Below are 14,472 nucleotides of genomic sequence, written 5' to 3'. Positions count from 1 at the left end.
GCCACTTTGAAGTTCTTAAAAGACAATTTCTAAAGTTTCCCAGATGCCCATAAGAATTCATCCTGTTATTATATTCTCCCTCAGTCACTGTAAGCCATGTAGTCAGAAGTTTGAAGGTGGCCTTTGATTCCTTATGGGGATGTGCAAAGTCCAGAATCTAAACAGAAAATATGCAAAGACATTTTATCAGCTTGTGACATACCAAGAGGGTACATGAATATTCAGGGTTCCACACTACTATATAATGCTGCATTTCTTGGTTTTATTTGAAACAATGCATATTTTTAGCATTTTATGGTAGGATTTTACACTTGTCATTTACACAAATTACAAGGTTCTCTTCAAGTCTTTAAAAAAATTTTTTTTAAAAATTCAGCCCATGTGCAGCACAAGAATATGCAAAACTACTTTACATTATACACACGTTTTATCAAAGGAGATACAAAATTCTGGCTTGTAGTTTTAGACAAATACAAGAAGCTTCAAACTAGACACAAAGGGTTAACATTAATTCTCAAATATAAGTCTGCACTTTGTGTTGTATTTCTCTGAGATGTGAATACCAAATTCCTAAGAGATTTTACTTTCTCCTTTTTCAAAGGAAAAACGACAATTTCCCTTAAACAAGTCCCTCCCCATCAGCTCCATCTACCACCCTACTCTCCCAGCCCTTAGTGCCAGACCCTTGCTTCATAGTAAAAAAGGATTTTCCGTTTACATTTTGTATGTGGACCAGATCCTTTTAGCTAACTCCTCTCTTGCAAAAATCTAAGCAGCCGTAACTGGTGGGAATGGCTGCTGCACTACGTTAAATATAACCTCACACAAGGTTATCTAGTCAGCTATGATGCCGAATGATTAGTTAGAAGGAGATGAGAGAGAGGCGGCCTCTACCAGTGTGCTTCTTATTGGTGGCAAATTGGTGGCCGTAAGAATCAAGCTGTCTGACGCTGAGAGGACTTCAAAATCTGAACAGAACGTGCCCACTGATGGCTGGAGGAACTTGTCTGATGCTTGTGCATAGATCATCTTTTTCAGCATGTTGGAGGCAACATTTTATCTGTCTAAAGGGTTATGAAGAGGCAATAAGGAAGAGTAGAACTTTTTCTGCCCTTTTAAAAGGTAATATCTGGTATCCATTGTTCCCTAGCCATCATCCAATATCTAAATGTGTGTATATGCATATTTAAAAGACTTATCCATCTTTCAGTCAGTCAGTATACAGCCAACTCTTGATTACCTATGAGAACATTAAGTGACATTTACTACCAACAAATTTTACATTTAACATTATCCTTTTTGGACACAGGTCATGTTCACTCTTTACGTCTCACGTAGACTACAGCCTGTCGAGACCAAGTTATCACAGCGTTTATGTCCTCAAACCCACGCGAGGTGTGTGCAAGGACCCTGTGCATTCAGACAGGGCTTCGGGGAAAGGGCTGAGGTGGAGTGGGGGCAGGTGAGAAAGGACCGATCTCAGTTCCTCCTGAATTAGCTCTTACGCTAGGCTTTGTTATTTTACTTTTATGATTAATTACATGATTTTATGCAAAATCCAAAACCTGAGGCATAGTCACTATTTTGTATAGATAATGGAGAGTTGACTGTAATCACGTTGTTTCTTTATAACTTTAGCCCTTTCACATACAAACTTCACAGGAAAACAATAATATGATAAAAAGATTAAAAAAGACTACCATATGACATCTAGAAGCATTTATTTTATGCAAAAAACTTAAATATGAATATGTGTACACAAAAAGTGCACACATTACCTATGCTGAACAATGCCAAGAAACAATATACTGATGCAACAGTTGTCTTCAAAAATAAACATAAAAACGGAGCGCAGACTGGCAGACAAAAGCAAAGCACTCATTCCCCAAACAGCACAAAGCTGAGATTGACAGCGGTCCTAAGCACCTCCCACTGTCCTTACAAAGCGGCCAAAGTCCCACTATTTAAAGAGAGCTGACTTTTTTTTACATCAATAATAAAAATCTGGTGACAAACATTATAAAACCAAATGCTGGACAGTTTTTACTCCTTTAAAATTTCAAATATTCCAACATAATCACAGGAGTAAAAACCACTTTAAAGTGATATGCTTTATGAAACAGACAACAATATGTACATTTATTGCAAATTATATTAAACTAAAATGGAGGGGAAATCAAAATATGAAGTGATATGAAATCAATAATAATTTTAATTATTTTCTCACTCTGATAAAAATCAGAAAGCAACATTTATAAAATTGCCACCACATCACTTTTCATAGCAGGGAACTGAAATCTGTACATCTCATTTTGCAGAAAAGTAGGCAGGCAGAAAGAATTATACATAAAAGTTTCCAAAAGGAAAAAAAAGACATTTAATCTGATTTCTCTTCCTCTAAAAAATTAATTCAGTAGACTTCTATTTTTTTTTTTTTTTTTCTTGTGTAACACGGGAAATTCCTGGCTCTAAAATTGATGAATTTTCATTGTCAGTGTAAGGACATCCTGTTACTTTCTTTAAAATAAAGACTGCAGCATGGAAATTAATGGTGTATTATGCCGTTAAACTCCAGATATGCAGGAACTGGAACCAAGTGTTAAGCAATTTGCTTAATTATTGACTTTTCATAAGAAAAGTCTGGGGGAAGAGTGGAAAAGAGTTGCTTTTAGCCTCTCTCTCAAAGAGTTTTTGCTGTACATTTCCATCAAAGGAGTTGTGGTCATGTGAAAAAAGGAAGTAATAGCTTTTTTCAGTTTTCAAGGCAGAAAGTGTGTTCTGAAGTTAACTTCATTTTCTGTTCAGGGTCATTCTGAATCCAAGTTTTTGCAGAAGCTAGAGCCTGCTTCTGTTTGGCCTTCATTTTCTCCCTTTGCAAATAAATTTTCTTTTTACCTTGGGGATAGGAGTAGAAGAAAGCAATGTTAGTAAGATAAAAACAGGAAAACAAACCATACATAGATTATTTCTTTTCTATCATTATCCAAAATCTGAAAACATTTTTTTCATTTTTCACATGAGACTTAACTTGATTTAGGAATCTTTCCATAAACTATATAAAAACAAAATACCAATTAAGAAGTTTTTATAAGCATTGCTACCAAATGGCCAATTTGCTTATTACTACAATAAAACACTAAAAGCTATTTGAAATAATTTTTAATTAATATTTCCAAAATTGTAGAAAAATTATTAGACAACTATGGTAAAATGAATTTAAAAAGCAGCAAAAGTAAGTTCTATTCTTTAGTGTACTAAAAAAGGAGGAAAACTTAGCTTAGTTCTGCTACGAAGAATCCCCCATTGATTCTATTTCCCGAATAGGGAGGGAAAACTATGACCCCTGGAAGGATGGAGTGGTGGGATAGGGTCTCTTCTTCTCCCTTCATCTGTTCCTCTCTGGGAGGAGAAAGAAGCCATCTAAGGGGTGAGGGAGTGGTGGGCGGGGAAAACTGGGCATGCTGGAGTTCTGGTCTGTGTGAGGTTATTTGTTCAATTTAGGGACAAAGTACTAGCCGTTACCTAGCCTATGTCATTCCACATTTGGGGGTGGGGTGGAACTCATGGCTCGCAGGATCTCAGTTCCTGGGCCAGGGCAGTGAAAAGGGAATAGTAATCACTAGGCCGCCAGGAAGCTCCCTATCATTCCACGTTTTTAATCAGCCGTTAAGACTGTGTCTCCCTGACGATTCCAAACTTGGGCAAGAAAGATAAGGGGGATGTTTACTTATATTCCCAAACCCCAATGTTATATATACCTTTTATAAAGATAACAATGCTAACAATAAAAAAAGTTAATTAAGATTCTTATAGAGTATTGTTATAATAGAATTTAATAACACGATATCAAAGCATCCTCTACAAGCTGCCCGCTGCACCTTCAGGAAGCTTCCCTTCACTAGCTCTGAGCCCTCAGTATCTTCCTGGCTGCTCGCTCAGACTTTTAAATGATCCAGGTCACTGGAAGGATTTCCTGGACTTGATTCTATGTCCCAAAGTGAATCGCCATCACTTCCGAGCACTTGGCTTCTGAAAAATTTCATATTATTTTGATAAAAATTCACTTGTTACTGAAGAATATTTGTATTAAACCAATATATGGTTGTTTAATACATAAGGAAACATACTTAGGGGATACTTCTAAAATATAAATTTGTGATGTGAGGAAACCTTCTCACTATACAAATGAGCACAGGAAATCAGTAAATTCTTTGCTTAATAAAATAAAAATTCCAAGATTCTTGAATGCTCTAATACTAAGCATACTACACAAAACACATTAATCCAAAACTGCTGTTATCCTATTGATAAGTTACTTAAATTCAGTTTTCCCATATGTTCCAAGTTTAAGGATTGTATCTCCACAGGTGTTTATTGATATTTTCTTTTTCATGGAAGAATTTGGCCTTAAAGGTAAATAAAACATACTCAACAATCAGCACACCTATAAAAACACATTTTCAGTGCAAAACGTTTGGGATTGCTTGCCATTTGGATAATCGTTTAAAAACAAAGGAAAAACAAGTGGACTAGTAAACAACTGAAGAGATGGCAAATCCTCCATTCTCTGGCTCAGGAGGCCAATATTAAGTGTCCAGTTTTACAGATACTATTTCCCAACTATAGTAAACAGATGGCTGAGTTTTATAAACCCACAGAGTAAATTCAAGGAATTTTCTCAAAAGAAGTAACAATTTCAAATGCAGCCCAAAATATGAACAGGAACATTTGTTGGAACACACTCACACAGAAGCTGATGGAATACATTCATTGCAAAAATCCAAAGGGATCTAAAAAATCCTACAGGTAAGTTTACAAGTCAAAATCCTGAATTAACAAATGAATTATATAAGTAGAAATCATACTAAAAACTATTATTTACTCAGTGTTGTCAGTGAGAGGATCTAATAAGAGGAATTCCAGAGGGGTCTGCATGGGCTGCACTGTGTAAGTGACGCCGTGGCATTTAAATGGATGCAGAGGCTGCCATGAAAGGTCCTGCTTTATCGGGCTGAAGCATTAATGGGGTTTATAAACAAAGTATCTAGACTGTGGCTGAAATATACTAGGGCCTCAAAAATGGTTTTCATTACTTAGTTGATAATAAAGTTTAAATAATCATGAAATATGGTAGGAGTATAAATACCAAGTAATAAAATTGGGCAAGTTTTCTGGAGGTGATGCTAGTAGTAGTACCCAGCGCAGACTGACTGACCTTGAGATCTGACACTCAGCTCTAAAAGGAGAGGTAGGGTAATGCCAGGAAAGGCTCTTTTCAGATGGTAATATAAAGACAGCCGTGATCAGAGCAGGAACAGACCATCAGTGAAGTGAGAAATTAAGTAAGTAAAATGTGTGAAGAGTAATCCAAGGCAAAGAAAGACTGACGAAATAGCTGGAGTTAGATACCACGGTCACAGAGAGGCACAAGTATGCCCGGCCTTGTTTCTCAAAGGCTTACATTCAAGCTTAAAATCTGGGGGCAAATTAAATGACTTTTAGCACAGCGATCCAGACCCAGATCTGGTTCCACAATGCAAGGGCCCGAGGCTACACTTCAAGTTGCCAGGGCAGTAAGTGACCTGATCCTACCACTCTGGGTTCATCCTTAGCTCAGAAATGCAGTGCTTGATTTGCTGTCAGTGTTGGCAACCCTGTTTCTTTTATTAATTACATGGTTGAAAGTGTACTGATAACCTTAAAAGGCTGATTCAAGGTGTGTATATTAGCTCTGTATTCTGAACTGTTCAGTCATGTGGCTTTAACTTGTATCTGATTCTCACTGGGTCTCAGGAAAATACAGGTGAGCTGTCAAATAAAAATACAGGTAAGATGTCAAATCAATCAAAGGTAATTTTTGCAGTTAATGAAAAGTATGTTTAGAAACTTATAGGAAGGTGAAAGCTAGAGTTTCCCATGAAATAGAAATAAAACTGGCACCTTCAGAATTTTGACCAGTGTTTTTCCCTGAAGCTGAAGGACAGAACACTAGCCGAGTCACCAGAACTCTTGTTTTAGTGTCTGTTCCTATTGCTGGTGTTGGTGGTTGTTCAGTTGCTGAAGTGACCCTGTGACCCCATGGACTGCAGCACATCAGGCTTCCCTGTCCTTCACCATCTCGCGGAGCTCGCTCAAACTCATGTCCATCGAGTTGGTGATGCCATCCAACCATCTCATCCTCTGTCGCCCCAATCTTCCTCCTACCCTCAGTCTTTTTCAGCATCAGGGTCTTTCAAGCTCTTTGCATCAGGTGGCCAAAGTACTGGAGCTCAGCTTCAGCATCAGTCCTTCCAATGAATATTCAGGGTTGATTTCCTTTAGGATGGACTGATTTGATCTCCTTGCAGTCCAAGGGACTCTCAAGAGTCTTCTCCAACACCACAGTTTGAAAGCATCAATTCTTCGGTGCTGGCTCAGCCTTCTTTATGGACCAACTCTCACATCCACACATGACTACTGGAAAAATCATAGCTTTGACTATATGGACCTTTGTTGGCAAAGTAACGTCTCTGCTTTTTAATACACTGTTTGTCATAGCTTTTCTGCCAAGGAGAAAGTGTCTGAATTTTGTAGCTTCCATCACTGTCTGCAGTGATTTTGAAGCCCGAGAAAATAAAGTCTGTCACTGTTTCCACTCCCCCCCCTCTATTTGCCATGAAGTGCTACACATTAAAACATCTCCTTTTTACACATTAAGAGGAGAAACAAAGATGAGAGTTGTGAATGTTCATGGTTTAGAGGAGAAATATAACCAACTGCAGCTGTCACTATTAACAATACAGTGTTAATAAGGAACATGACCTGGATTCAAAATCCCTGCTCTATGTAGCACCAGTCAGGTGGCCTGGGAAAGTAACTGTTTCAGGTCTAACCTCCTTATTTCTAACATACAGTTGATACTTGCTTTATAAAGATGGTTGTCTTAAATAGACGTTTAACAACCTTCCCCTATTACCACTATTATTTCCATCAATATACCAAAACCCCACACATTATCCCACCTACTATTCACTGCAGTCCTTCAGTGCTTTCATAGTGTTATGTGCTTCATTTCAGTTTGGCACTTTCAAGAATATATGACCTCTCCCTTGGTTTACTCCCTCTCTGAAGCTGAAATGCAGGGGCTTTTCTCTGCATGAATTCTGAAATAGGTTTAAAAGATGACTATAGTTTTTGTCTGATTTAACCTATGATTATTTTAATAAACTAGCTTCTTATGTAATAATTATAAAAATTAACTGCATGCAAACATTTTCCACTTTATGGAATAAAGTTTCACATATATAAACTACACTAGTTATTTAAAGTAAGGAAGTCTTTCAAAGTAATCCTCTATTAAACTAGTTTTGTATGCATGTATAGTACTCATAGAATTAAGACTTAACTTTACCTTAATAGGACAATATAATATGGACTCCAGAGTGACAATGCCTGGTTTTAATCCTGCCTCTACTTTGCTTATTCATGTAAGCAAAGGGACCAAAAGCTGCATGGACTCTCTCTCCTTAGATTTCTTCCTCTTTATAAACTAGGGATAAGGATAGTACTTACCCATGTAGTGATGTTTTAAGCACTTCATAGGTTAACAAAGAGCTTAGAATTGAGCCTAATAATAAGCACTGTATTAATGTTAACTATTATCAGTCTTATGTTAACAATTTTTTAAGTGAAACAAAATATGTAACATAAAATTTATAATTTTAACCACTCTTATGTACACAGTTGGGTGTGCATTAAGTACATTTGCATTGTTGTACAATCATTGTCATTCATCTCTATTAGGCTGGTACAAAAGTAACTGTGGTTTCAGACCGTGAATTTTAAGTCATTATAACTAGGTTCAAACACATCTTTATTAATCAAAATAGGAACCACTACAAACAACACATTTTTCCCCAACTAACACATTTTTGTCAACAAGAAATATTTGTCTATTCCTGTAACGTAAAAATCCGTGCTTCAGGATTCAACAAACTCTTGGAAAACATTTTCCTTGCAGAAAATTGTTGAGATGCTTAAATATGTGGTAGTCAACTAGCGAGAGGTCAGGTGAATATGGTGGATGAGGCAAAACTTCCGAGCCCAATTTGTTCAGCTTTTAAGTGCTGGTTATGCGGTATGTGGCTGAGGATGCCGTGGAGCAGAGCTGGACCCTTCTGCTGACCGATACTGGCTGCAGGCGCTGCGCTTTTCAGTGCGTCTCACTGACTTGTTGGGCACACTTCTCAGATGTAAGGGCTCTGCCAGTACTCAGAAAGCTGAATACCAGCAGCAGACCACCAGACGGTGACCACGACCTTTTTGTGCAGGTCTGGCTTTGGGAAGTGCTTCTGGAGCTTCTTCTTGGTTCAACCATTGAGCTGGCCGTCACCAGTTGTCACATAAAATCCACTTTTTGTCACCTGTCACAATAACCTGAGAAATGGTTCCTTGTTGTTGTATAGACTAAGAGAAGATGACATTTCAAAACAACTACTACTTTTGATTTGTATCCAGCTCATAAGCCACCCACTTATCAAGCCTTTTCACCTTTCCAATTTGCTTCAAATGCCAAATAACCGTAGAATGGTCGATGGAGAGTTCTTCTGCAACTTCTTGTGTAGCTGTAGGATTGGCTACGATGATTGCTTTCAACTGGTCATTGTCAACTTCTGATGCCCTGCCACGATACTCCTCATTTTCAAGGCTGTTGTCGCCTTTGCAAAACTTCTTGAACCACCATTGCATTGTACTTTCGTTAGCAGTTCCTGGGCCAAGTGTGTTGTTGACTTTGTGAATTGTCTCTGCTGCTTTACAACCCATTTCGGACTTAAAATCATTTGAATTTGCTTTTTGTCTAGCATCATTTCTACAGTCTAAAATAAATGTAACGTCATTAGCAAAAAAATATAAAGCAAGAAATTGCACATTAAAATGATGTAAAACATAAATACATTTATTTAAGAATGTATATGAATATCAAAGAGCAGAGTTCAATAACACAAAGCCGCAATTACTTTTGCACAACCTAATAAATAATATTAGGATTAATATTTTAATAGAATATTTTCATCCTCCCAAACTGAAACACCGTACCTATTAAACAGTAATGCCTAGTCAGGCCCCACCCCCACCCCCTGGCAACCACCTCGTTCTGCCTCTATGAGTTGAGCTGGACTACTCGAGTATCTCATCTAAGTGGACGCATACACTGTTGGTCCTTCCGGGTCTGGCTTATTTCACTCAGCATAATCAATGTCCTTAAGGCTCACCCACATCGCACGAGCAGAAGGTCACTGCTTTATGCAGCAATAACAATAATTCTTATATTTTTATTTTATCAGTCAATAGACCTGAAGTGAAAGTTTTTCTGCTCTCTTCTGGAATTAATAAGCTGGGGATTCTTTGAGGGTAAGAATCTATCTATTTTGGATACTTATGTATTGCCAACACCCAGCACAATGCTGGCAGTCTAATCCATCTGTATTTGTTAGAAGAACAAATGAGAAGTGTAAAGAGCAATACTCATGTGCCTATAATGCGTTTATTTCTATGCAAGAGAATATCATGAGTAATATAGAGTTTCTGGAGTAATTAGGTTTCCAAACAAAAGTCATAATGCTAGAATTTAAGGGTGGAGCTGTATATTAGATTCAGCAAAGAATGGAAAAGACAAAAGGAAGCTTGGGAGAAAGTTTCAGAATGTCCTTCCATGTTTTGTTAGTCATGCAGTAATAGTCAATAGATCAATCAGAAGTTTCTAAGGTATGTGCACAGTATCTACTGAAGCACCATGGTTCTGAAGTACTCTCAGGAACACCTATCATCAAAGAAGTTTGTATTGCGTGTAACACATTGCCCAACCCATCTACTAACTGGCATACTTAAGACTTCTAAGGTATCTTTTCACTCTTTTTTTCCTTTTCACTCTTAAAAGAGATATTTTAAGATTTTTTTTTAATACTTTGGGGGGCATATAGTGTAACTAAAAGCAGAGCAGTAGGTTTTACAATGATCAATTTCAGAGACAAGGTTGATTGCTACTGAAAATTATTTTCAGGGTTCAAGTAAGTGCCTGGATATTTTGGTTAGATGGCAAAAGGACAGCTCATGACAGATAAGATCAGGTGGCCCAGGTGGCCTGGGTGTGATATCAGTAGTATTTTATGTGGGTGAGGAATGGCCAGAATTCTAGAAACCTTTTAGAAAATTCTGGCTATGTCCTCCCATGAAATTTCTTCAGTTTCTGCATAACCAAAAATAAAGCAACTAGAATTCAAAACAGTGGTTAATTACTGAGCATTTATTCTACACAAAGCATTTTGTTAAGTGCTTTCTATTTAATGATCCATTTAATTCTTAGAACAATACTTTGAGGAAGGTATTATCATACTGTCTTACTGATGAAGACAAGGAGGCCAAGGTTAAGTATCTTGTTCCAGGTCAAAGGTCCAGGTTTGAGGAGAAAATAATAAAATCTGCCCCCAATATTGGCTTTCTACTTTTAGTCCATAAAACTAGAAGTGACTAAGTAGAAGAAACACCCATTACTTAGTCAGATTTGGGCCGGGAACAGCTGCCATTAGATACTGAAAAAACGTGCTTAGAGACATTTAAAATATAACACATTTGATAACCCCAAACTTCAGAATTTCATAAATGCTAATGTAAAACCCAACCCAAACATGATCAAAGACGAGCAGCTGTGAGGTTATTCTCATTGGGAAGGGTAGGGGAGAGAAGTAAGTTGTTGACTTATATTAAATTTACTATAACAAGTGGAATCAAAGAGCAAGAATACTTGTTCATTGTGTCATGACACCTATTTACTCCATTCTGGGACTTCTGTATAAAAAAGTAGCCCTTTATATTTAGTAAACCCCATGCAACTATGTGAAGAAGACCAAGATAATAATATCCTTGCTAATAAATAGAAATACCAAAATACCACATCCTAATTTAGGAGATCTCTCTTCAAATTGTTGTCCTGAAGGTTATGAGATAAAAACAAATGCCATCATAACTTACTCAGGAAAACCAGGGGGCAGTTTTCACCCCCAGATGGCTAGGTGTTTGGGTGTGGCTGGCAACGAGGAACAGAACCAAGTGTCTAAACTCAAAGTTCAGAACGAATGGAGCGCGTTACCTTTGCAAGTCAATCTGTCTCTCTGTTGGCGCTGCCTTTTTGGCTGGGTCTTGCAGTTTGGGTGCTTTGGCATTACCTGCTTCCAGACCTCCAGGGCTCTCCTGACTGACTGCAGCTCTCTTTCTTCCCTTACTGAGAGGTTTATTTATATCATCATTTTTGGTTGCATTGCCCTGAGATTCAGATTTGGGTCGACGTCCTCTCCTGGGTTTTGAAGGGGCAGGTGGTCCTGATTCATCTGCTTTCTCATCTGTTTTTTGTTGAATATTCTCTGCACCAGCTGCTGTTACTGTTCTTTTCTTTCCTCGGTCACTGCTGATGTTGCCCTGGGCAGACTGATCAGAATTAATCTCCTAGAAGAGCAGAAAACAATTTTATGAACAGAAATTCCTTAAATATCACTGATCTGACTAGAAGAAGCCTTCTGCAAGTATTTCAGTTGGGATTCCAGGGTTTCTAACTCACTGTTTATATCCCACGAGGAATGTAAATTCCTTAAGGTAAGGACTGAACATGATACCTAACCATAGTGCATGGCATATACAATATACTCAGTAAATATGTATTAAATGGCACAGGCAGTTATATAAGAGAAAACCTACTCAGCTATTCTTTCACACTCATTTTAAGTAAAAACGTCCTTTTTATTACTAGTATGTTCTTAATGTTACCACTTTTCAAAAGCAGGGAGGATGTTTTCATAGTTCAATGTTATTTTCTTTCTATATGATGCATCTAACTGTAATAATCTTCATAATTCTATAACAAAGTTCTTTAATATCTCACTTCACTCATTCATTCAAACTTTTGTCTCTTCTTATTGTGTCAGTCATTAACCTATTCTTTTCTGAACATTCTCTTTTTTTCCTCTTTCTAGTTTGGCATACATATTGTCATCTAAAATGTTTAAGCTAATAAAATTCCATTTAAGTGTAACAGACATAATGGACATTAGGAGGAATATTAGTTTTCAGGACGAAAGTGACCTTTATATGAATGAAATTTAGGAATCAACTGTAATAATTTGAATTGATTCAAGGGAAACAAAGGAGACTACCATCATCCAAAAAAAGTAAGACTATACCTTTTCAGTTAATTAATTTTCATCTCCTCTCAAAAATGTTTTCAGAATGACCAAGAAACACATATAAATCTTTCATGTTTCAAGATAATTTACTTAAATGAAAACTCATGAAAGTAGTATCTTAAGTTAAGAAAATCCAAAAGTCAGCGTTTCATGTTGAGGATTAAAACATTGAAGTAAACTTTATCTTAAGAGAACAGATAACACATGAAGGAAAAAGAGTAAGGTGGTCCACACAGGGTAAACTGTTAAACAGTATACAATGAATTAGAACAGAGATATGCAAAGTCACCTGGTGAAAGATGGTGATTCCTGGGCAAAATAAAAAGGCCAAGAAAGATGACTAAGTGTGGTTAAACCTGAGGTGGAAACCATTCACTCAACTTAGTGTCTACTACAGGTAGCGGCTGCTGTGCAGAGACTGGGGAACAAGACTGATGCTGTTCTGGTCCTCAAACAGATGTGCATAATAGATGATTAATCTTTTTTAAAGAGTAAACAAACATTTAAGTACAGACTACCCTAAGAGCTAAAGAGATTAAAGAAAGGGGCATTCAGGAAAAAACAAAACAAAACAAAGGAAACATCAATTTGATTATTCTGGGGAATATTAAACAGTGTCAGAGCAAGGCTTACCGTGTGAAAAGTAAAGTGCTCTAGACAGATGCAACAGGCAGCATGGAGCACCCAAAGGAGGAGAGAGCTTGGAGGATTTAAGGAGCCTGAAGTGACGTGAGACTGGCGTAAGGCAGGAGAAGCAAGTGTGGGCCAGACCATGAATGCTTTATGGGACCTTTAAGAAATCTGGTTTTATTCTTAAGTGCTAATAAAAGTTGTTGTTGTACAGTTGCTAAGTTGTGTCTGACTCTTCTGTGACCCCATGGACTGCAGCCCACCAGGGTCCTCTGTCCATAGTAAAAGTCACTGATGGACTTTAAACAGAGGGCAAACATAATCCAAATTATATTTTAAAAAGATCACACTGGGTGCTACATGTGGTGACTAGATCAGAAGGAAGCAAGAGTGTTAACAAGAAGGCATAACTACTACAGCATCAGAAGCTGAGTTACTGAGTTCCCTGGTGGCCTGGGTTTAATCTCTCGTTAGGGAAGTTCCCACAAGCTGTGCAGCATGGCCAGAAAAAAAAAGATTAGAGATAATTTAAAAACGGGCAAATACGAACAAGCAATTCACATAAGAGTACATCCAAATGGTCAACAAAAATAAATATAAATTAAAACAATAGTGGGGCATTAGTTTTGATACTTTAAACAGAAAAAGATTCAAAAGAACTATAAAACCAGCTGATGGTGGATATGTAGAGAAAAAAGTACCCACTTAGTAGAAATGTCAGGTGTTCTAACTTTCTGAGAAAACAATATGGAAATATCGAAAATCTCTAGTATTTTACTACTTGACCAAGCAATCCCACTGCTAGAACTCAGCCCCTAGAAAAAAAGTCACCAGTAATAATGCAACACTGTTTGCACTGACAAAGAAGGGGGAAGGAATTTATGTGTATACATGTAAGAAAATGATAATTCTGGAGAGAAACAACTGAAAACACAAGATAAAGCTGTTTAATAGGGGAAAAAAGACTATTAAAAGTCATGTACATGACCATATTTACATATTTATGATCATATATATGTGCATATGTATAACAAACGCACACAAAACCCAAATGAAGAGGCGTGAAGGCATAGCCATGCCTATAATCAGCCACAGGCGTGAAGAAAAAGACTCTAAAGGGCAACACTGGCAGCACTGCTTGCCTGCATCCATGGAATGGTAGTATCTTGCTTCTTTTAACCACCTCCCTTATTCATTCTTCATATATACAATTTGATTTCTCTCACAGAGTGAATAATAGGAAATATTCTGATCTGTAAACATGCATATCCAATCTGTTGAATAGTTTTTATTAACTAATTAACTGGTTTAGGCATCAATCTCTTTGAGAAACACTCCCTTAGATCTTATCTTCTTTTAATATACTAGCAACACAGTGTTTTGAGCCTGAAAGACTGAGGACCAGATCCTGGAAAGAAATGATCATATCAACTTACGGGAGATCTGACTGGGAAGCTATCAGGCTTTTGCCAAAATACGACCTCTTTAGGCAACACTGAATCGTTAAAACATTCTTTGGAAGTATGAAAAAGTTAAAACAGGGTTTGGAACAAAACAATGTAACATTACAGGTCAATCAAAGTCACATTCTGGCCCCTCAAAAATTAGAATTTAAAGACCCAATTTATCT

The 14,472-nt window shown here is 37.3% G+C and overlaps 1 protein-coding gene across 3 annotated transcripts in view; it reads right to left on the bottom strand.

Annotated features, from left to right (window-relative positions):
- Nucleotides 1-242: 242 nt before the first annotated feature.
- PDS5A (PDS5 cohesin associated factor A) overlaps nucleotides 243-14,472 on the bottom strand; it is a 119,861-nt gene continuing 105,631 nt past the window's right edge. For all 3 annotated transcript variants that reach the window (XM_020878931.2, XM_070451996.1, XM_070451998.1), the window contains exons 32-33: nucleotides 11,126-11,478; nucleotides 243-2,895 (exon numbers count right to left, since the gene is read on the bottom strand). In XM_020878931.2, coding sequence (XP_020734590.1) covers nucleotides 2,892-2,895; nucleotides 11,126-11,478 — 357 coding nt within the window. In that variant the 3' untranslated portion in view covers nucleotides 243-2,891. The remainder of the gene's footprint in view (nucleotides 2,896-11,125; nucleotides 11,479-14,472) is intronic.

This window comes from Odocoileus virginianus, chromosome 21 (assembly GCF_023699985.2).
Source record: "Odocoileus virginianus isolate 20LAN1187 ecotype Illinois chromosome 21, Ovbor_1.2, whole genome shotgun sequence".
NCBI classification, from domain to species: Eukaryota; Metazoa; Chordata; class Mammalia; order Artiodactyla; family Cervidae; genus Odocoileus; species Odocoileus virginianus.
Note: the sequence above shows the minus strand (reverse complement) of the source record. Positions and strands in the feature narration are given on the sequence as shown.